Source organism: Semicossyphus pulcher, unplaced genomic scaffold, assembly GCF_022749685.1.
Source record: "Semicossyphus pulcher isolate SPU_LCO1_2020_fin unplaced genomic scaffold, fSemPul1.0.p SCAF_28, whole genome shotgun sequence".
NCBI classification, from domain to species: Eukaryota; Metazoa; Chordata; class Actinopteri; order Labriformes; family Labridae; genus Semicossyphus; species Semicossyphus pulcher.
In genome coordinates, this window is record NW_027211702.1 from 7290001 (window position 1) to 7313536 (window position 23536).

The 23536-nt window shown below is 44.1% G+C and overlaps 2 protein-coding genes across 4 annotated transcripts in view; both read left to right on the forward strand.

Annotated features, from left to right (window-relative positions):
• The window catches only part of odf2a (outer dense fiber of sperm tails 2a), a 12970-nt gene extending 10542 nt beyond the window's left edge, over positions 1 to 2428 (forward strand). The window contains exons 17-19 of the mRNA XM_069677177.1: positions 551 to 713; positions 1584 to 1709; positions 1795 to 2428. Of these exons, the coding sequence (XP_069533278.1) occupies positions 551 to 713; positions 1584 to 1709; positions 1795 to 1965 (460 nt within the window). The 3' untranslated portion in view covers positions 1966 to 2428. The remainder of the gene's footprint in view (positions 1 to 550; positions 714 to 1583; positions 1710 to 1794) is intronic.
• Positions 2429 to 4817: 2389 nt separating this feature from the next.
• The window catches only part of sptan1 (spectrin alpha, non-erythrocytic 1), a 33693-nt gene continuing 14974 nt past the window's right edge, over positions 4818 to 23536 (forward strand). For all 3 annotated transcript variants that reach the window (XM_069677197.1, XM_069677199.1, XM_069677200.1), the window contains exons 1-21: positions 4818 to 4895; positions 15409 to 15648; positions 15774 to 15899; positions 16378 to 16518; positions 17035 to 17315; positions 17414 to 17558; positions 18112 to 18266; positions 18461 to 18596; positions 18739 to 18840; positions 19132 to 19269; positions 19359 to 19469; positions 19585 to 19662; positions 19776 to 19931; positions 20187 to 20391; positions 20473 to 20654; positions 20742 to 20985; positions 21490 to 21612; positions 21697 to 21914; positions 21994 to 22086; positions 22378 to 22512; positions 23170 to 23318. In XM_069677197.1, the coding sequence (XP_069533298.1) occupies positions 15412 to 15648; positions 15774 to 15899; positions 16378 to 16518; positions 17035 to 17315; positions 17414 to 17558; positions 18112 to 18266; positions 18461 to 18596; positions 18739 to 18840; positions 19132 to 19269; positions 19359 to 19469; positions 19585 to 19662; positions 19776 to 19931; positions 20187 to 20391; positions 20473 to 20654; positions 20742 to 20985; positions 21490 to 21612; positions 21697 to 21914; positions 21994 to 22086; positions 22378 to 22512; positions 23170 to 23318 (3155 nt within the window). In that variant the 5' untranslated portion in view covers positions 4818 to 4895; positions 15409 to 15411. The remainder of the gene's footprint in view (positions 4896 to 15408; positions 15649 to 15773; positions 15900 to 16377; positions 16519 to 17034; positions 17316 to 17413; positions 17559 to 18111; positions 18267 to 18460; positions 18597 to 18738; positions 18841 to 19131; positions 19270 to 19358; positions 19470 to 19584; positions 19663 to 19775; positions 19932 to 20186; positions 20392 to 20472; positions 20655 to 20741; positions 20986 to 21489; positions 21613 to 21696; positions 21915 to 21993; positions 22087 to 22377; positions 22513 to 23169; positions 23319 to 23536) is intronic.

The following is a 23536-nucleotide window of genomic DNA, read 5'->3' on the forward strand; positions in this document are numbered from 1 at the left end:
GAGGAGATTCAGGAGCTTCTGGCTGTGAGGGCCGACGCTGAAACTGTTCGCCAGCTGTAGCTGCAGTGTACTTTTTATGTCATGTGCAGCCTCATGAGACCCTCTGCCCCTCGCCTGGGAAAGTCTCCCGCTGTGATGGACGTGTGTGTGAAAGGGCAACTTTGGAGAGTGTCGGGGGCAGACTGTCTTGAAATTTTCTGGAAACTGTCAGAGTGCATGTGTGAAAGGGGGCTTCGGTTTTGGAACTACAGTTTGCCTAATTTAGCGGCTTGGAGGGATGAATACAGGAAGTATCATGTTGACATGAAGCCAGTGGATTCACTGAGACGATAACTTGAGCTCCGTTTGGAGTGGATTTATAGAACAACATTGTTGAAGGACATCAGATGTGATAACGTAACATTTTAAGTCACAGCTAGTCTAAATAATGTATTTAGTTTTGGGTGCTGATCATTGTGAGTGTTGGTAGCATCACCATCTTAACAAAATGAGTCAGAACACTTGTTTACTGTTTATTCTAACTGTTCCTGGTGTTGTTGTCGTCCTGCAGGAAGCTGGAGGAGGCTGGCAGTCAGAACAGCGACCTGCTGGCGGTCGTTGCCAAACGTGAAGACACCATCCACAGCAACCAGCACCGCCTGGAAGAAAAGACACGGGAGTGTTCGCTGCTGAGCCGAAAGCTGGAGGAGGCTCTGGAAGATGCTCGCCAACAGGTCTGAAACTGACAGCTCATCATCGGAAGAACAGTGTAGTTTTTATTAGCAGAAAATATTTCAGTTAGACGTCTTAATCACTGACAAAGGGATGCAGACACAGAGGTTATTTTGCAGAAGCATGGAGGACTGTTAAACATGAGCACCTTTTTAATGCAGCACTGTTTGGGTCTCAGCACTTCATTTTTTTAAGGGGGGTAGTGTAGCCAAGAGAAGTGCAGCAGATTCAGCGATGGAGTCACTGGTGGTGGTGGAAGGATGCTGGGTGTGATGTGGTTTGGACTTCTCAAACCCGATGAAATCAGTTGAATGGGACAGAGGAGGGTTGGAGCAGTCGGCACTAACAGGTCAGCTGGAGAGAAGAGGAGAACAGGGGTGTGTTCGTCTTTAAACATCAGATGTGTGACTTAAAACATGTCGTCATGTATGTTGTGTAATACAAGCTCACAGACTGTGTTAATATACGTGTCCCTTCTGTCTGGGTAAAACCTCTGACACCCACCAAACGGTAGAAACCGTACTTTCAGAATGTTCAAGGGAATCGTTATTCAAGCTGGACACCAGAGCAAAATGACGGCAGAAAGATGTTTGGAGATGGAAACTGTTGCTTAATTAAACTGAAAGGGTCGAGTCCCCCAGAAGCAGGAAGAGAGAGTGATGTGAGTGAATGAGGCATGAAGCTTCTCTTCCTGCTTGAGCTCACACAGTGCTTCATGTAAGTGTTACACCCATCCTCTTGTACAGCTTGGGGCGTGTTCGCTGTGTGTAATTATAAGCATGTTTGTGTCTTACAGTGCATGTGGTTAGGGACTTGGCGACATATCAGTTGTTGCACATTAATTAAGTCCGCTATGTTACATTTATCTCCAGATGTCAGAGACCAGAGAACGAGCTGCCACCAAAGAGCGCTCAACTCAGTCCAAGATCCTGGATTTAGAGACCCAACTGAGCCGGACGACCTCAGAGATCAACCAACTGCAGCGCAGCAAAGAGGAGGTAAGACCTCCTGTGATAGGTTGGTTTTAATCTGTATGTTTAGCTCTTCCACTAGGTGTGTGTAAGGTGTGTTTATGATACACAGGTGGAGCGGCGGTACCAGAGCAGAGTACAGGACGTGAAGGATCGACTGGAGCAGTCCGACAGCACCAACCGAAGCCTGCAGAACTACGTCCAGTTCCTCAAAGCCTCCTATGCAAATGTGTTTGGAGACATCGCCCTCAGCAGCTCACTGCGAGCTCCCTCACCCATCTGAGACTGTGAGACTGTTATTACATGCACACGTCACAAAGCAGTACTGTGGACTGTGCAGAGCCTGTTACTGTGATCACTCTGAACCAGCCGGATGAAGAGAAGATGCATCTGTTGTTACTGTAAAGATTTAATACATAAACAATCTTATTGAAAGACTTGAACATAAGCAGAGATCCTTCCTCATATTAAAGTCCTTAAACGTATCATTTTAAAGTATATCTGGAGACTTCCAGTGGTAGTATTAAAAACACTGTAACACTAATACACACTGATGGCAGTCACCAACCGATGCATTCGACTGATCAGACTAGTTTGACATCTTTAAAACACATAGCCTGTATAGAAAGAGTGGACATAGCCACCTACTGTTTTAAAGTCTGGAGTTTGGCACTGTGGCCGACAGCATCTTTCTTTTTGGAGCCAGAAGTGACCATATTTGGACGAGAGGGTGGAACTGGAGACGAGCGAGGGAATGCTAACGGATCAGCTAACGTTCGGTTAGCAAGTTTCATCCGTATTTCACAGGGTCTTTGAGATCACTTCAAATGCTAATTTGACCCTAAAGAAAATGTTCTTATTGAAAAATGAACAGTTAAACTTTCAGTGTCTTTTAGTAAAACCAGGTGCTGAACAAGATGTATTCTTGTTGCTGTGTTAGCAACCTGTCAATCACAGGTAGCCCCGCCCTAAACCCTCCTCTCTACCTGGTCTGTGTGACTCTCAATGGGAGCATCAGTGACCTCATGAACATCATGCTGTGTTGAAGAAGACGTGAAACTAGAGACTGAGACCATAAACTCATTAGGAACATGTTTACTGAGGGAATACATCAGGAGAGGAGGAGGAGCATGTTCTCATAGACTTCTGCATTGGCATCACTTTAGAGACCCAGACGCTGCGTCCACTTCTTATCTACAGTCTGGGATGCAAACTCTCCTCTCTTAGACAAGACTGATGGTCACTTCCAAATTCACTCTAAACACATTACCGCTGCAGATTTCAGCAGACACTTTAATTCACTAAGAGCAATTTTACGCCCTGTTGTACTTTAAACCATCATTATGAGTTAACAAAGTACAGAGAGGAGGTGAAGGCTTCACAGTAAAGAACAACACTGACAAAGGATATGCAGGACGAAACACACCGAACACAGTTATTTAAAAAGGTGTTGTTTTCATTGTGCCTTTACAGATCCAATGTTCACAGATATATGTCTGGACGCCAAAAACAACTGAAAACGCTAATTTTATTTTTATTTTTATTTTATTTTTTCCTTTCATAAAAAGGAATATGTTTGCCAGAATGATCAGCCTACGTACTGTATTTGTGCTGCAATTAATTAAACTATGAATATGTTTCTTTTTTCATGTACGCATCCCTGGAGCCAAAGCCATCTATGACACGTGTGCTCGAAGTGTCTCTGCTCTGTGACTGTAGGGAGCGAACTCATTGGTGCTATCACAAGACGATGTGTCAGATCTGTGCTTCAGGTTCACAGTTTCAGATCATACATTAGTCTGATCAATAGTTGTTGCTTGTTTTTCTTTTCAGAACTGTTTCATAGAATGTGTTTAAAGACTGAGTCATTCATATCAGCTATGGACGACTTTTAAAGTGGCAATAAAACAACACTGTTTTTACAACTGAGTTAAGCTGACTGAAGATTTTTAGTGATGTTTTATTAACACTTATTTTGAACCTTTTTATTATTATTATTATTACATTTATTATTTTAGGTTAGGGTTGCACAGTGGCAGCTAGAAAGTTCCTGGTTTGAATCCCGGTTCAGACGCAGTGGGCCTTTCTGTGTGGAGTCTGCATGTTCTCCCCGTGCATGCGTGGGTTCCCTCCGGGTACTCGGCTTCCTCCCACAGAAATAACATAAATCAAAGAGTTATTAGCTTTCAGCAACAGGAAATGTGCATTTTGTGGTCAAATAAATCTCAAATAGTGAAACAAAGAGGATTACGAATGTAACAGTCTGAGTTTGTTCACCTGTTGTCATTTGTTTGCCATCCAAATTAACTTAACTCAATCAGAAAATCACACAAGTATCATAACTGCCCAATGAATCCTCCCTTTAATTTCATGGGAGTGAGTTGTGACTTGTTTTGAGAATGTACAGTTTTAGTTTACAGTCAGGGTAGTTATGGATTGAAAAACCCGCCCTGAACATAAGGTCTCTTGTCTGATGGGTCCTTGTGGCAGTCAGCTGATAGAGAGGCGTCTAAATGAACTTCCTCATAGTTAAAGAGAGATTATGTAAGGTCTGAAATAACGGTCGAGAGCACAGTGCTTTCTGAATCCAAGAGTCTGCAGAGATGGTACACTGCTGTATTTTTATTATGCTTGACTAACTGCATGAACAGCAGCTCTTTCTCTCCTCCGTCATCTACTATTTGTCCAACAAATTCAATTCCTTTAGTGGGAAAAGAAGTATGTGTCAGTATTTTAAAGTTTGGATCATGCAGTCTACTATTATTGGCTGGTTTGTGCTGCAGCCACTTTTACTGCCAAACAGAAGCATGTGTAAAAGGGGAGAGCTGCAACACTAATTCAATTAGACGATTTTAGTTGTCTAATGAAATGTGCAAAAAGGTTTATACTTAAAGATAAAAATCACATTTCACATTTTCGTGCATTAAAACAACATGTCAGCTAATAGAGAAAAATATAGACGGATTAATCCACAATAAAAAAATAAGATATAAATGAAGGAAGAATTAAGTAGTAACACATTTTGTATTAGATTGATGCGCACACAGACATTCGGGTGCCTCCGGTTATAATCGGTTCTTTCCGTACAGCTGCAGAAAATTACGTCACATTTCGTAAAAAAAATACCAGCCATCCCAGAGCAGCCACTCGCCCTTCGTCGTCGATCCGCCTGGACAACCTCCAGTTCTTACGCTTCATTAAAAACAAACCGAGGTATGAAAAATACATGTATTTTAAATATATTGTCCATTTTTAACTGAGTAGTTGCACAATGAAGCTCGTGCTTTGCTTTCCAAGCTGTTCTGTTAATTCAATGAAAGCTCTTTGGCTGCCCCGGATTCGCTAGCTTGGTGGCTATCGTTAGCAAAGCTAGCTGCAAGCAGTCCCTTTTGTTGAATGATATTTACAGTGGAGAAGGTAAAATAACGGCAGGCGAGGCTTGTCAGTTTGGCTCTTAAGACGTCTGAGGGTTATAAATTAATGTAAATGTTAAATGTGCCTCCCCCAAAGGCATTAGTTTGCTTTGACCTGCGTTTTACTCGAAAATGGTTGATTTTACGTTAAAGCCTGTATTTGTAACATCAGCTTACATTATGATGTTATTAGAGCGCAACGTTATGCTTTTGCTTGTTTAGTCAAGTGTCAGTGAACATAACCCAGAGGTTTATCATGAGATGCTATCTGCTAGCTTGTCCGCTAACGCTAGCTTACAACGCAATAAATACGCAGTTATCAAACTGTATTTACATATAAAGGGTTTCCCTTAGTGTTTGCATATTGTGCGTTTTTAATAAATGAATGAAATAACATTGTTTTACGGATGTTAACAGTGATGTTGGAGGCTACATATGTCGGCCATGGTTGAAGGGGAGCCGCCCAGTGCAGTGGAATAGCTTTGGGGCAGATGGCCTCAGCTGTCAGTCCTCTTATTACACTGCATTTATTTAAACGTGGGCAGTGTCATGGTTAATAATTTACACATGTTATCTGATGGATGGATCTGCTCTTAGACTTCCTGTTATTTCCAGTAGACATTGACAGAATATACTTTACATAAAGATAATGTTGTATCGTTTGCTTAATGAAGATTCTGGACAGTAAAAGCAGTTGAATTTGTTATAACATGAAGGTGTTATCTCACACCTCTACAGTCTGACTGTCCAGCATGTGGCTGTTGTCAGGGTGGTGCCAAGTTCTTCACATACCAACTAACTGCCCCCCACGCTTCAGAGGAATTTAAATGGAGAGCTACAGGATACAGCCTACAAGAGAGTAATTCAGTAATGTTAGGGTTAGACTTCAAGGAGCACCATTGTAACCTCTGAGAATCACATTAGTAACCATGTTAACCATGTAAGATGCCACAGTAGGGTTCAAGGAACTAGTGTATGTTTAACAGTAGAATAGGAAAACCTACTGAAAGGTTTGGTACAGAAGCAAGAGTGGAATGTGTTGTGTGTATAGTATAAATGTTCCAGCTTTTATATTGTAATATTTAATGTTGCATGTTTTGTTTGGTTGTGACGTTAAGACGCTTTTAAAGCAGTTCTGCCATTTGACTGACATAGACAGTTGCACTTATGTATCCATTCATCCACCCCCATGTGATTATGGTTGCATCTTTAGATCTTTTTGTGTGTGTTGCTATGCTGTCACTGCCTTCTCAGCTGTAGGAACCCCCCTCCCTGCAAGCCAAATGTAAAATGGCAGCGAGGAGAAATTGGAGAGTTTTATTGATTTAGATGTTAATCAATTAAAACTCCTCAAGCTCAGTGAAGTATAAAAGTGCTCAGTTTTCATTACCATCAGGTTTAATATTGCATGAACAGAATCTGGCATCTGCAGTCATGAGTCATTTGATTAGACAAAATCACATATTATGCATGAATCAGTTATATTAACCTGGGGCCTAAGACTCCCATTATAATCTATTTAAATGTCCAAACAGGATAAACTTTTTTAATACACTCATCACTCAGAGATCGCTCCATGTAAAGAATTTAACTGAACCTCTTGGCTGCGTTCTGTCTGCGCTCTGCATCTTGACGTGTATGCTCGAAGATAATGGACCATGTCGACAATAAATGGACCCAAAATCATCAATCAGAATGAAAACAAAGTCTACATGTAACTGCAGCTGTTGTTTGGCAGCATTTGAAGTGAACTCCTGGATGATGTGTTTCCTCATCCTCCAGTTTTCCCATCAGGAGAATCGCTGATGTTGACCAGCCATACGAGACTCTGCTTGACTTCTACACAGTAAAATAAAGCGCTTCAGCCTGACCTGAAATCTCTGTGTTACAGAAGCATGTAGCAAATGTGACAGGTCTCTGAGCTGCAATGCCTAAAATACTTGTCAGGTTGAGTATTCCCAGAGCAAATTGCACAGCCCTCTACGCTGCCTCAGTTTAATTGGATTGTCCTGCAATCATCACATAAACACGTCATATACATACTTTATTTGTCTTCATGCTACATAAAACACAGACGGCCTGATTGTTTAGAAATGTTTGTCTTGGAGCTGCAGGACTTTGTCTTTTCTCAACAAACTTTGCTCGTCCATTACTTGGATGAGTAGCAGGACTCGAGCAACAGGAAGTGAACATGAAGTAGTTGTGGTTCCAGCCAATGTGTGCAATGCAAAGTAGATTTATCACACAGAGCATTTAGTACAGTACATTCTGCATCACATATGTGATAATAGCATTAGAAAGCCATTCAGGCAGGGTGGGGTTGGTCTTTTCTGCGCGCTCAGCTCTGCAGCCATTTATCGTCCGCCTCTTTGCTTCGCTGTTTAGTTATATCAATAACTTACTGAGTTTTAACACGGCTTTGGTAAATTAAGACCTACATATTTCTGTTCTCCAAACTTCCTCTGAACCTGATCAGCCTACAAATTGACCATGACCTGAATAGAAATTAGGCCTGCGTGTCTCCAGGGCTGTCAGGTTCGGTGTCGGGCCTGCAAATACAGAACAGCCTGCTAACTCATTGTCATTCTGCTGCTGGTCTGAACTACTTTCAGACATTCTGAAACTGTTTTTGTGAAAGATTTAACTTGTTTCCATCTCAAATATACAGTTCAGCTTATTCTGACTACTAACTGCTGATTGCTTCCTACTGATTTCTGCGAATGATGTTATGCCTTTACACAGATTAGCCTACGCAGCATGTCGACCTTTACTAAACCCAAACTCAAGGTAACATCTGTGCGTCTCTCTGTGTGCTTCTGCGTGTTCCTGTGTGTCTTTTGGATTGTATAGGAAGGAATATTCTAGAGCGGTGAGGGGCAGTGGGGATTGTTTTGCTGAGTAAAGGGTGATGGCAGAGAGCTGGAGGGAGGGGTAGGAGGTTCAGAGCAGAGACAGACGCATGGGCTGGGCTACATCTTGGCTTGCTCCTTTGTACAGCCGAGTCACTGCAGGTGCAATGCGTCTGCCGGAGCTGCGTAGGAGATGAGATGTTGCTTTTTCAGACATTATTAAAGTGTTAAGGACAGATGTAGGGACGCTGCTGCAGACTCTGACTTCACCTCTGATGTAGCCAACAAGAAAATCAGAGGATAGGCACCAGAAGAAAATCTGAAGTGTGTATTCTTTTGGTTTTGCACTTGTTGTTTTCTTTCAACTCTCATCTCAGATCTGTCTGTTTGAAAATGGATTGTTTGACATTACAGGATTGGGTAAGCTGCTTGTGATTTGAACTATGCATGCCTTTGTGTGTGTCCTATCCTGGTTTATCTGTGAATAACTCTTTCCTCACACACCCGGAGCAGAAAAGGACATTGGTTAATTTTCTGCATGTCTTTGGTTGGTGTGATATCTTCATTAAAAAAGCAAGGTACTGATAAACCTAAATCATGTCTTTCAAAGTCGGACTGTGTTCAGTCCTTCAGAAAACAGCGAGGTTAGTTTGCGTATGTTATGCTAGTTATCAGGCTAATAGGACTGGAGAGTGAAATGCTGGTTTAACTGACTGGGCAGGAGCTTCTGTTGGATGTCGCACGCAAGACTCAGCAAATATGAATGCATTGTGTCTGTCAGGGCTACGCTCGATTGGTGTGCTTTTTTAGAACCCTTTTCTTGTATAATATATTTATCTAATTTCAATTTAAGGTATGTAATTTAGTTAAAGAGAGATTGTAGTATGTTTGTAGGATTGTTTCATCCTGCAGCAGTGAAACAGGCTGTAATGGCTGCAACATAATCCTGGATGGGTCAAAGGTCGTCCACTAAAAGTTCTTGTTGTTTCCACTGACAGGCTCAGGTTGTTATTCTAAGTGTGTGACAACATGACAGAAAGGATCCCTACAGAGATAGACCTTTTTGTTACAGAGGAAGAGGATTGTTTTAACCACACACAGACGTTACATCGCTCTCTGCACACACACCAGACTCCATTCATAAAAACAGTAATTTAACCTCACAGAACATAGGAGTTGTTGGCCTACCGCTGCCTACAATGGCTAGTTTGTTTTTGTCATGTTCCGTTACACAAACACTGTGTTGGATCCAAAAGACAAATAAAATGTTTGTTGTCATTAAAAGAGTCAAATAGTAACACAAACAAACAAACAGATCAAGGCAGCAGCAGACCAACGACTCCTGTGTTCAGCAAGGTAAAACTACTGTTTTTGTAAATGGAGTCTTGTGTGTTTGAAGAGAGCGATGTAATGTCTGTTTGTGGTTAAAGAAATGCGACAGCATGCTTCAGCTATTGGCACTTTTTGCTTGTGCACTATATATCGACCTGAAATTCTTTACGCGAGTCTGCCAGATTGAGTCACTCCTCATCGAACCTGCAGGTCGTAGAAAGTTGAGTTTGAGGAAAAGGAAAAGCCGCATTGTTGCAGTTATATAATCGTCATCGTCCTGTCTCACATTGTGTCATGAGACTCTCCCATTTCCTGCAAATTCCTTCAGCCTCCATCCTCCCAGGATGGCGTCATTCAGTGTGACCCCTGTTCATATTTACAGATGGTTCACCATAGAAACTGGGAGTTGCTAAATAAATGACTTCATCCACTTCTTCTCTGGACCTCTCATGATAACAGAGGATTTTGGGAAGGTCGTTGTAATCTGTTGATTTAGCCTTGCTATACCCCGAGGGACGTTTCGGATCAGTGAAGCAGCTTTTGTCAGTCAGTTGTACAGGTTTAAATGTCCTTCTAAACAAACACAGTTCTTCTTTAAAGCTTTTTCCATGTAGTATGTGAGCAATCATTTTAATGGTCTATATTGATAACCATTAGCCTCTCTGCTCATCCACCTACGCACTTATGTTCCTTATCTCCTGGTAGATTTCTCTCAGCACTACGAGGCAGAACAGGATCTACTGCACACAGTGCCTCTAAAAATATCCTCCTGTGCAGGGGCTCTTAGAGAGTCTCCATTTGTAGCACACATAATTTGAAAAATGGATTCTAGTGCTGCACAGTTAATGGATGCATTATCGAGATCTCAATCTGGCCGAGTGCAATTTCCAAATTACAGAGGCTGCATTTTTTTAATGAAGGTTAAATGTGACAAACAGCACAACTGTATTTCTGCAGAGGTGGCCTGACCTACACATCTTCATCTCCAGATGTCAGACGCATGTTTGTTTCCTCCAGAGCCAAACAAATGTCACATCATCATGATTTAATAAATGATAAAACTCATTTTGATGCAAAGATGAACAAAAGCAAAATAGAGAGATCATGTTGCAGTCCTGCCCTATAGAAGCCCAACCTGACTTTTTTATTTACACAATTAATGCAGATTATTCTGACAAGTAACAAATGAATGTGATTAGCAAAATATTTAGAGAGTAAACAGAGAAGAGATTAAATCGGGTCTCTTGATGGATCATTTCTGGTTTCCTGGAACAGAAACGCAGAAACAGCAGCGCAAACTTTATGAGATTACAACCTGCGAGAATTTAAAGCCTTTTTATGGCTTTCTGTAAATTCATGCAACATATTTTATTGTTTTTTCAGTTGCATTCACCAGCAAGAGTAATCATGCCATTGCAATGAAACTGGTATGACAGCATGATGTATTTCCACTGCCCACTTTGCTTTGAACTGTATGTCACTGGTAGATGTCATTCTGGCACACAGCTGTTGTTGAGGCTGTTCGATAGCTGACAGCTTCAGACTGTATCTGGCTTTAAAAGGAGAACAGTCCTAATATCCTTCCTCACAGAACATAGAACATTTATTCCTTCATGTTCTCAGCCACCTTTTCAGTATCACTCCCCAACAGATGAAGGTGTCATAGTGAAACTATCTTTGCTTCTCTGTGCCTCTTAAAGTGGATAGAAGTTGGACTTTGGAGGGAGGAAGACTGTTAGAGTCACATGCAGCTGGCAGAGTTCAGAGTTCCCACCCAGCATTACATTTTTAATGTGCCTGACAGAAAGGGAGTACGTGTTGTATGAGTACAGCCTTCAGTGGGATAGAAGCTGACAGTACAGCCCACTGATATCAGTGTGTGTGTGGGTGTTTGCTGCAGAGAGCTGAAACCCCCTCAGAGCAGCAGAGAGGTAAAGAGAGGGAAAGCTGTTATCTGCTGATAGAACATGTAGGGAGTGCAATCAGCAGTAGCAGGGCTGTTTTTAGAGGCGTCAGAGAGCAGCGAGGAACACTGCTCTAATGCTGACGTGTTTTCACGTGTAAAGCTGCCGACCAGACGTCGAGGATTTAAATCGACTTGCATTTTGTTTGTCAGATTTCTGCGTTGTTGGTTTGTAGCTGCGTCATTGTGCTCAAAGCAATGCAGGAGAAAATCCTCAGTGTTCATCGAGAGGTTGTGTTTTTTTACCAGGAGCTGAATTATCCTCTGAGGCCTCCTCTGTAGAACAAACGGACCCCTCGATTAAAACCTGCAAAGACTCATGAAGCAAAAATCTGGGGCTCTATGACGCTCTGACTTCAGCTCAGCGTGTGTCTCTGGTAACCTAAAATCCAGACATCTGATGATTCAAAAGTCTTTATTCAGTTAAACGATGTGGTTAAAACAACACTGACATGACCTGAAACTGTAAGAAAGCTCCCACAGCCGGGAGCAGGAGCAGGAGCAGGTACAGGTAACACATGAGACTCAAGACGGCTGATATTTGAGTTTGTTTTTGGGGGGAAAAGCAATGAACAAAAGTCTTTTTATCAAACCTAAAAATAAAATTCGACTGCCAAATTCTCAGTTCGGTTCAGCCCAAGTTATTACACAAACTGGATCTAAATCGCTCCACATACAGCAAGTCTGTGTCCATGTCAAACAATAGGCAACATGAAAAAATAAAAAAATATAGGAAATATGAATTTTAACTAAAATAAATAATAGATTTAAGCTTCTAATTGAATCAGTCCCTTTAATATGACTGGCGGTAAATAGAAATTCTTGGTCTTCTATTCTCATTTTAAGTTATCAGTCAGACAAACAGATACATGATGACTTTTCCGATCAACAATCGGTGTTGTGACATTAAAGTAATCAAAGTTACAGGTGTACATGAGCGTCCTCTCATGTCGCCTTCGTCAAACTCGATGAACGCCCCCCTGTTTGTCCCGTCTTGTGACCGGAGGTGTCATAAACTGACATCACACACGTTGTGTGTTTTTAAACCGTGTTACCCGAGTTAGATCGTCGCTGTTACAAAGTATGAATTTGTCGTAATGCGTGGTGTAGTAATGTAGTGGGGAATAAAAACGGATGGTATCATCAGGTATATTCTGACATAAGCTCAGTGTAACCGGTCGTCTTTGATCAGCTCCACCTGGATACTGACCTCATCTACCGGCTGCACTTTATCAGCGCTTGTTTTGTCGGTCCGGCTGTGAGGTTTGGCTGCTCTTATCTATGCTGTGTAACTATGATATTTCTGAAACTGTTATGACTATGTACCTGTTTACCTTGGCTGACCACAGCAACCAAACGTGTGCTCTCCCTTTTGAAGCTGTTAATCTGCACTGCCTGTCTCATTACGTTTATTCATGCGACTGGTTTATGGCGGCTCATTTGGCTTTGGAAAGGTCGGCCCCCTTTTTTCCACACTGCTGCACCTTGTTGATGTCTGTGCTGCATTTATGATTGTTTCAGTCTGAACAATGAATTTCCAGCAGTCGTCAACCTTACTGTCACCGTCTGCTGTCTCGCCTCGATTCACCAGCTGCTAAACGTCAAATCAGCCTTTGCATAGGGTTAATAGGGAGATGACTCCTGATGCAAATAATACAATAACCTTATGAAGTTAGCAGTCTGTCCCCGTTAGCTGCAATCAGAATGAGGCTGAGGTCAGTTTAAATCCCTGAGATGATTTAAGCTCTCTGTGAACTGGGACATGTCAGGAGGGGGGGGAGGGGGGGCGGGGCTGGATCACATCCCGGACAATCACTTTTTCAGCCATCCACTAATCAGCTTGTACAGTAGTGATACTGCTGTGTGTTGTGTGTTTGTGTGTTTGTGTGTTTGTGTGTTTGTGTGTTTGTGTGTGTGTGTGTGTGTGTGTGTGTGTGTGTGTGTGTGTGTGTGTGTGTGGGGGGGGGGGGGGGGCTCACAGGGAGGCCTGCTTGTCTGGAAAGAGGTAATGGTGTCTCTGGGGACCAAAGCATCTCTGTGCTCTGGCTCTGGGTAAAAAGCTTCACCCTGCTGACTCCACTAATCCTCCCATTGAGTGCAGACATGGACGAGCACTCTCTCTCGCATCTATCCATCGCTTTGTGTCTCACTGTCTGCAGCATCAACAAAAACCATTTGTTTAGTGCCTGGCAGACTCCGAATGCACCTCGACCCCCACCCTGCTCTCAGGCTGGGCTTGGTTGACCTTGGTTTGGATAGACAGATCAATATCTAACGTCTAACGAGCGCTCATCTACGCTAAAGATTTAACTTTCCCAGCTTCACAGTCACAGCTTAGTTAGATCCACTGATATTTGCTCTTGTTGTAAAGCTCTCATCGCCTTTTCTCCCAGTGCTTCAGCTCAACTGATTCCTACATATGAAGCCAGTTCAGGTCCAAAAGCTCGCTCGCTCCACATTACTCACACTTTGCCAGAGACACAGCGGCCAGAGAAGCTGACTGCAGTGATCCCTTTGTGAAGTGAAGCCTGGTTACTGTTCGCATGCATGTGGAATTTCCGCCCCCACCCCTCTTTGGCATTTTACTATTTCAGCTGCTGGCCCCTTTGGTTGCTCAGCTTGGGACAGGATGGAAGAGCGAGAGGGAGAGGCTGGGGGGTTGTTTAGACACAGTCTTCGTTCTTTGTGTCCTGCCTCTGAGTTAAAATGTTTCTGGTAGAAGAGAACTTCAGGTCCTCGACACACAAACCCTCTTTTCTGCTTTGTATGCTCGTATATTCGTTTGAGAGACCGCGTGAGGCGGAGGTGGTCTCATCAGGAAGAATAAAACAACATGATTATGTGAGATTTTCTACAGATACAAAATTCTGAACATCATTGTAAAACAGTGTTTTAATGAAAACTACCTCAGTCCCGATGACGTCACTCATTTAACGTCATTACAGAACCGATCTCCATCCACACTTACCTGCTGTAAAACACCTATCATATGACCGTCCGCTTATCCTGGCCACGCCTCACGTACAGCTGTAAATAGGCGCACATTAATAATGCTTATATTGCATTTACCGTGTGTGTTTAAATGTGTTTGTTTATTATCACGTTCTAAATTCTGACTTGACTACACAGGCGCTGATTCGCTCAGAAACTCATGTAGGGCTAATGACGGCACCGGTGACCGGACGGGGGAATCGTTGATTAATAGCCGTCTTTCTGCACATGTAGGCAGGAGTAGCATTTCAGAAGTTAACTGCACATAGCTAGCATAGACAACAGGGTCAGCGAACCCTGTAATTATCATTCATGTACAGGTGACCACTGCTAGCAGGGAATGTGACAGAGTGAGATGTTGCAAGACGTCGGCATTATCAATCGTTGAGTCTAACTTTTAGAAAAGCCTGCGCTGCTGCTGAAACAGTCTCTTTACATGAATGGATAAAAATGCAGAATCTGTAGGCGCAGCAGGACCAGATTTCTGTATCAGAAGGGTTTTGTTTCTGTGTGTTTTCCTAGTAGTATTGACCAATCGCGTATCAGCAGCAGGCTTTGGTTGCTCGCAGGAAAAAACGTCCGTGTGGAGAGAAAAGGGGCTGGAACACAGTCGGTCATAATGCCATCCCGGCTCCCGTCAGCGGTCATCTGATGACGATGTAGCTTTTTATTGATCTCCATCAACAGATATCTGCATGCAAGTGCAGCTAACAATCTGTTCTTAGACGTCGTCTCTGAACTCGCTTCTTAAGTTGTTGTCAGACTGTCAACAATGCAGCACACAGAAAAGAAAGTCTCAGCTGGAAGTGCTTTATCGCTTACTGATAGATGCTTTATTGATCCCGAGGGAAGTTTAGGGTTTACTGCTGGCTACACTGAAAGCCTGAAAAGTTGTCCTTCACTCCCAGAGGCTCTGTCGTCATCAGAAACGAGCTCATGGGTTCAGGGAAAGCAGGAGGAGCTATCCTGTTGTGCAGACTAGACAGCTTGTCTTAATGTTATTCAGAGTCATTCATACTGTGTCGAAATGTTTGTGCCCTGAGCAGGTTAAGGCCTGAAGTTAAGATTCATGTTGTGCACAGAGCTGACCTGTCGTGGGGGCAGTTTAAACCTATTTAGTAGAAAACAGTTTAATGCTGTGATAAATTAACTCATGAGTCTCTGCTGTGTGTTTTCAGAGAATGGACACCGCAGGGGTCAAAGTGCTGGAGACAGCTGAAGACATCCAGGAGCGCCGGCAGCAGGTGCTGGACCGCTACCGGCGCTTCAAGGATCTGTCGATTATGCGCCGGCAGAAGCTGGAGGACTCATGCCGCTTTCAGTTCTTCCGCCGTGACGCCGACGAGCTGGAGAAGTGGATCCAGGAGAAGCTGCAGATCGCCTCTGATGAGAACTACAAAGACCCCTCCAACCTGCAGGTTCGTCAGCGGGGTTCTTATGCTTCTCTGTGGACAGTATTTGGTGTAAAAAATGCTCCATGTCATCTACATTTTTCATGATTTTCTTTATATATTAATTTCTTTGTAAAACATCTTCCACACAGGGTAAGCTGCAGAAACATCAGGCCTTTGAAGCTGAAGTTCAGGCCAACTCCGGGGCCATCGGCAAACTGGACCACACTGGAAACCAGATGATCAGCGAGGGACACTTTTCCTCTGAGACCATACGAGTAAGGCACACAATGACTCTGACGTGCCCTCTGTCATGAACACGTCCTGTCTACTGTTAACCTGCTCCATGTGATTCAGTCCTACACGCCTTACCGGACACAACAGAGACCCATAGTTACAAGTTTCAATATGGATGAGTATATAAAAGTAGGTGTTGGGCTGCCGCTGACGACGTGTGACTCTTGAGTGCCGTGAAACTTCCTCCAGATGCAGCTCTGTGCAACAAGCTTGTCCTTCTTCTCACTCTGTCATTAAGAAATGGACTGACTTTAATGGGTTAGCTCACAAAGGAGCGGCTCTTTGTGGCTCCAGGTCATATTTTTAGAAACAGATTCAGAGTAAATCTTTAAGATCATCATGTCTTTTGTCAAAGCTGAGAGGGTTTCCCCTACTTTCTTTTCCCTGTTCTTCACTTCATCTTCTTTCCTTTCTCTGTCCTCGTTATGAAAATCTCTTCTCTTTCCTCCTGTGCACCAGACTCGTCTCGAGGAGCTGCATCGTCTGTGGGACCTCCTGCTGCTGAGGACCAAGGAGAAGGGCATGCGTCTCCTGCAGGCCCAGAAACTGGTCCAGTACCTGCGTGAGTGCGAAGATGCCCTGGACTGGATCAGTGACAAGGTCAGATTGTGGCGTATGTGAAAGAGATTCTACAAAGCTCTACATTGTTATCTTTAAGGAAAGTGTAAGGAAGTCCGTTTTTCATAGCATTTCCTGCCTCTTACTGTTTCAGGGATGTAGGTTAAAATCTGTCTGACTCGTGTAGGGAAAAAAAGCTGTCCTGGTTTAAAGGGAAAAATAATTGCAGTTGAAAGATACAAAGCTTCCTCGAGGCTAAAGGTGCCAATGAATTAAATAAGGAATGAAAAACAAGCTTAAGTTAGTCAGGTGATAAAAGGCTAAGAGGTTCACCCGTAACAAGGAAAGAAAAGTTGCTTAAAGTAACGACAGGATGCAGCTGCTAAAGAAGGTAAATATAGAAATCCAAATTATGACCAATTTATCCGCTTCAGTTGGAGGTAGGAAAATTATGAGAAATAACCTCATTTAAACCTCGTAATGTTTTGATTAATAAGCTGTTTTCTGTATCTTTAAAGCAAAGAAGCTTGACCTAGGTGTTTACATTTCCACCTGTAGGAGGCCATGGCCACCTCCGAGGAGCTGGGCCAGGACCTGGAGCACGTGGAGCTCCTGCAGAAGAAGTTTGAGGAGTTCCAGACAGACCTGGCTGCTCACGAGGAGCGCGTGAACGAGGTGAACCAGCTGGCGGCTAAGCTGATCCAGGAGTCCCATCCCGAGGCCGAGCTCATCGTCCGCAAGCAGGACGAGGTGAACACGGCCTGGCAGCGCCTGAAGGGTCTGGCCCAGCAGAGGCAGGGCAAGCTGTTCGGGGCCGCTGAGGTGCAGCGCTTCAACAGGTAAACAGACTTTTATCATTGAGTGTTGATTGTTGTTAAAGTTAAGAGGTTCTAGTAGTGAACGGTATTTTGACCTGTGTGTTTGATTTGACCAACAGGGATGTGGATGAGACCATCAGCTGGATCAAGGAGAAGGAGCAGCTCATGGCGTCTGATGACTTTGGTCGTGACCTGGCCAGTGTGCAGGCTCTGCTCCGCAAACACGAGGGTCTGGAGAGAGACCTGGCAGCGCTGGAAGACAAGGCAAGAAGATGCTTAACATAATGTCTGTATACAGTAAATACAGCACAGCTGGGAAGTTTAAAACTTGGTACTGATCATACAGTGCAGATAAGAGCACCCATCAGTGTGTGGACGAGCCTTTCACAGCCTCATGTTTGGCATTAAGCCGTTGCCCGAAGTGATGCTAAGTTAAAAGCTTGCCAGATAACGAGATGCTTTTTTAAATCGTGGTGATTTAGATATTAATTGGGATGCTGTTTTTGGGGAGCATTAAACAGGCTTCAAAGCAGACAGAAAGCTGAACAAGCCATTTTCTGGTTGCTGCGGCAACAACTTATTAATCACAAGGCAGCCAAGCTCTACAGCATCCTGTGCTTTATCCTCTGATTGACTCTCAATGGGAGCATCAGTGACTGAATGAACATCAAGCTGTGCTGAAGAAGACTTGAAACTAGAGACTGAGACCATAAACTCGTTAGGAACATGAGGTCAGAAGTGAAGGATGCATGTTTAAGGATTATTAACCCTGACTGTGACCTCTTACTGTCTCTCCTTTCCCTTCTCTCGCCATCAGGTCAACACACTGGGCGGAGATGCAGAGCGCCTGCAGCAGACACATCCCCAAAACGCCTCCCAGATCCACCTGAAGAAGGACGAACTCATCACCAACTGGGATCAAATCCGGACACTGGCCGCTGAGCGCCATTCCCGCCTCAACGACTCGTACAAGTAAACCACCAGACACAGAATATTAAACTTCCTGTGGAGCCATACTGCTGTTACCTGTACAGTAAATATTCTGCCTGTGGTTTCTTTAATGAGATTATGAGGAACAGACAAATATTAGCTCAATGACAGCACACAGGGCTTGTAAGGCTGCACCATGTGTCTGCTCACTGCTGCCCTCTTGTGTCTCTCTTCAGGCTGCAGCGCTTCACAGCAGACTTCAGGGATCTGACCAGCTGGGTGACAGAGATGAAAGCTCTGATCAACGCTGACGAACTGGCCAATGACGTGGCTGGAGCTGAGGCTCTGCTCGACCGCCACCAGGAGCACAAGGTAAAATATGTCATGAGGTCAAAGCATCCCAGAATAAGGCAACGATGTAGCTTTGTGCTTTTTAGGAGCTGAAATCAAAGGAACATTTATGTCACATGTGAAAGGATCAAATGAATGCTGGTTTTCTTCGTTGTTTTCTCAGGGAGAGATCGATGCTCACGAGGACAGCTTCAGAGCCACCGATGAAGCTGGTCAGGTTTTACTCAACACAGGACACTACGCCTCTGATGAGGTCAAGGAAAAGGTAGGACTGTGGCAGCATCCGGATTGTCCTTTCTTTTGTGTGATGTTTAGGGCCCTACGATTTCTGTGATGCCCAAAAAACATGTATTGAATTGCAGAATTTGATTTTAAAAACAGAAAGACGAACATTGATCCAAGTGTCACAGCACCTAAACAGGAACAGAAAAGTTAATTTGCCACCTGATTCAGACATTTGGGAAATAATAAAACTGAATGAAATAAATAAACCAGATTTCTTCGGGTCTTGCTCTACCATGTACCATGTTTGAACATAATGCTGTGGTGTGTTTAGCTGGGCATCCTCTCTGAGGAGAAGGAGTCTCTGCTGGAGCTGTGGGAGGTTCGCAGGCAGCAGTACGAGCAGTGCATGGACCTGCAGCTCTTCTACAGGGACACCGAGCAGGTCGACAACTGGATGAGCAAACAAGAGGTAACTTTGAACACCAATACCTTTCATGAGGGGAGACATTACCCCAGTTGTGGTAGATGTTTTTTAATGTTGAATGTTTCTTCATGTAGGCTTTCCTGCTGAATGAAGACCTCGGTGACTCCTTGGACAGTGTGGAGGCTCTGCTGAAGAAACATGAGGACTTTGAGAAGTCTCTCAGTGCCCAGGAGGAGAAGATCACCGTAAGTTTCTCCAGTTATACGATGCATATTCATTCTTCCAGTATATGAGCAACACTCTTTCTAGAGTTGTCATAATCAAATAGGATTAACGTTGTGTCTCTTTGCACATCTCCAGGCCCTGGACGAGTTCGCCACCAAACTAATCCAGAACAACCACTACGCCAAAGAGGACGTGGCTACACGCAGAGACGCTGTAAGTACATCCGTCTGCTTCCTCAATGTCCACATATGATATGAACCCTGAATGCCATAGCGGTAATTCATCTCAATATGAACTCAAACACAACATGTCTTCTTTTCTTACAGCTGCTCAGCCGTCGTAACGCCCTGCATGAGCGTGCTCAGTCTCGTCGTGCCGCCCTGGAGGACTCTTTCCACCTGCAGCAGTTCTTCAGGGACTCTGATGAGCTCAAGAGCTGGATCAATGAGAAGATGAAGACTGCCACAGATGAAGCCTACAAGGTAGTACATCAAAGAGAGAAGAGATCACTGTTTGTTTTTTCTCATCATAGTCGATGAGATCAAAAATCTGTTGGGGAGACAGGGAAGAAACAGAGTGGCATGAAGAAGCCTACGTTTTTACCACTGACAGTCTTTCTCGTGACTTTAGGAACCTGATTTTGCCACTTAAATTGTGTCTTCATTGTTTAGTTTTAATATCTGAACTTCCTGTTCCTTAATCCTCTAACCCCTGTGTCTCTTCTCTTTTGAAAACAGGACCCATCCAACCTGCAGGGCAAGGTGCAGAAACACCAGGCCTTTGAAGCTGAGCTGTCAGCCAATCAGAGCCGCATCGACGCTCTGCAGAAGTCTGGCCAGGAGCTGCTGGACGGAAAGCATTACGCCTCCACTGAAGTGGCCGGCCGCATGGAGGAGGTCAGCTCCCAGTGGAAGAAGCTGCTGGAGGCCACTGAGCTCAAAGGTACAACCTGCAGGACAGCCTGGGTGCACAAACAGTGATTAACAAGTCATCAGTGTCTAATCAAATAATGTCTTATTTTAGGCATCAAGCTCCGTGAGGCCAACCAGCAGCAGCAGTTCAACAGGAACGTGGAGGACATCGAGCTGTGGCTGTACGAGGTCGAGGGTCACCTGGCTTCAGACGACTACGGAAAAGACCTGACGAGTGTCCAGAACCTGCAGAAGAAACACGCTCTGCTGGAGGCCGACGTGGCTGCTCACCAGGTGCATGAAAAGCCTGTTACCAAATTATCCTATAGGGTTTTTATACACAGCAGCAGAATAACAAATGTGTGAATTCTTCTCCCTCAGGATCGTATTGATGGCATCACAATCCAGGCTCGTCAGTTCCAGGAGGCCGGGCACTTTGACGCCGACAACATCTGCAAGAAACAGGAGGCCTTGGTGGTGCGCTACGAAGGTCTGCGTGACCCGATGGCTGCGCGCAAACAGAAACTGTCCGACTCTCTGAGGCTGCAGCAGCTGTTCAGAGACGTGGAGGACGAGGAGACGTGGATCCGCGAGAAAGAGCCTATCGCTGCCTCTACTAACAGAGGTGACCGTTAGCACAGGCAGCATCCATGTCATGATGTGTTAGACGTGTACGATATCTAGTTCGCTTTGAATGCTTAGTTTTACTTTAACCAACTACAGTTTCAGTACACATAAAGTGCCCACCCAGAGGGACTGAAAACCCCATGATGAAGGTAATATTATGTTAGATCATAGTTAAAAGATTGAAAGTTTAAACAGAGCTTGCCTCGTAATTATTTAGTGCTACTTTTTTCCAGAAAAGTGGAGCTCCTCGGGCAAAGTCCCACGCAGCAGAAGAGTTGTTATTGTGTCAAAGAATAGTGAAGTAGCCTGCAATGAGATAACTTGAAGGAAGTGGTGGAATATGTGGAGAAAAAGGCTGGAGATAAGACGGAGACGGTGCATTTAAAGCCTTATAAAAGAGAAGTTTACTGGTAGTGCACTGGGAAAATGCTTCAAGTCCATATCCTGGAGATATTTCAGATGACTGAAGTTCTAAAAGCCTTGTGTTACTCTTTTTTCTTAGGCAAAGACCTGATTGGAGTCCAGAACCTGCTGAAGAAGCACCAGGCCCTGCAGGCCGAGATCACCGGACATGAGCCTCGCATCAAGGCCGTCACCCAGAAAGGAGACGCCATGGTGGAGGAAGGTAAGTGAATTCAAGGCTTGTTTTATAGATTAATTTCAAATATCGTCCAAACAATTAAAACTCTGATCATTGGTGTGCTCTCAGGACACTTTGCTGGCGAGGATGTGAAAGTTAAGTTGGGTGAGCTGCACGGCCGCTGGGACACGCTGAAGGCGAAGGCCTCCCAGAGGAGACAGGATCTGGAGGACTCTCTGCAGGCCCAGCAGTACTTCGCTGACGCCAATGAGGCCGAGTCCTGGATGAGGGAGAAGGAGCCCATCGTGGGGAGCCCGGACTACGGCAAAGACGAGGACTCTGCTGAGGTTATTTTTGTTGCACAAGCCCCTTATTTACCTCCCTTTGTTACAAACACAGATGTGCTGATCAGTTTGTCCTCCACAGGCTCTGCTGAAGAAGCACGAGGCCCTGATGTCTGACCTGAGCGCCTACGGCAGCAGCATTCAGTCTCTGAAGGAACAAGCACAGTCCTGCAGGGTAAACCCAAATCTTTTATTGTAGGATGTTTTTATAACATCCACAACACAAATGGATAAAGAAGCAATGAAAATAATGGATTTGAATAGCCATGACTCGATCCAGGGCTCGCTTAAAAAGAGTCACAACATAATTATAAACATCCAGAGAGAGAGAGAGAGAGAGGATGGTAAACAAAGTAGAAAGATAAAATGCTGTTTGGCTTCACTTAGTTGCAGTGAGGTAATTGGTGGAAATGAGGAGGAATGAACAATAAAGACGTCCATTGTGACTCTACATCTTTTTTAACAGCAACAAGTGGCACCAACAGATGATGAGACCGGGAAGGAGCTGGTCCTCGCTCTGTACGACTACCAGGAGAAGAGTCCCCGAGAGGTCACCATGAAGAAGGGGGACATCCTCACGCTGCTCAACAGCACCAACAAGGTACGTTTGGATGTATTTATATTAACAATGCATGTGTTTAATAATGTTTATCATATCTAGTTTTTAAAGTTTTATTATTTATAATCTTTCCATCATTATTCAAGTAAACATGTCAAACACGAGCTTGTTCCAGCCTCTTAAAGAAAAGGTTTGTGACCGCTCTTTGTCATGTATGAAAGTTAACGAAGGGTGTTTTTGTTTGAGCTGTTGGTTGAGCAAAAGAAGCATTTTGAAGCTGTCACTTGTGTTGAGCATTTTTTTATATTTTATATGCATTTTATTTATATGGTGAAAATAGTCATGAATTGCAGCCCTATTTTCTGCAGCAGATTAATCCACATCCGGTGCTCAAGTGAGTATTTGTGGCAGCAGGACGGTGTTTGGCAAATTGTGTCACAACAAACGACATTAAAGATTATGAAACCTAGTGTAACAGTGGTCAGTGGAGCTCTGTAGCACAGGTGAATAACGTATCAGGCCTTTGGTACTCGGGCAGTGCTTATTGAACCTTGTTGAAAAACAGAAATATATAGAACATCCTGTAATTTAGTGGCATAAACCAGCTCACAGAGCAGGGCATGCTTAGCTAAAGGCCTGTAAACATTAGAAAGACACTACTTTCTGACGTCCCTCCTTCTCCCGCTCCTCCTGCTGCAGGACTGGTGGAAGGTGGAGGTGAACGATCGTCAGGGCTTCGTTCCTGCTGCGTACGTGAAGAAGCTGGACCCCACCCAGTCGTCCTCCAGGGAGAACCTGCTGGATGAGCACGGCAGCATCGCTCTGCGCCAGGACCAGATTGACAATCAGTAAGAAACCCACATCATTCCCTCCTTTGTCTCACATCAGATTTTCCTCTCCTCCTCTTCATTGTTGAGTCTTTCCTCTGCTCTTTAACCCTTCTTTACCCCTCACTAATCATATCTTCTGCTCACTAATGATCTTGCCCCCGGCCTCTTCTCTGTGTGTCCTCTGCTGTCCTCTCGCTGTGTGTAACAACTTAATCTTGTGTCGCTGTGCGCTCGCC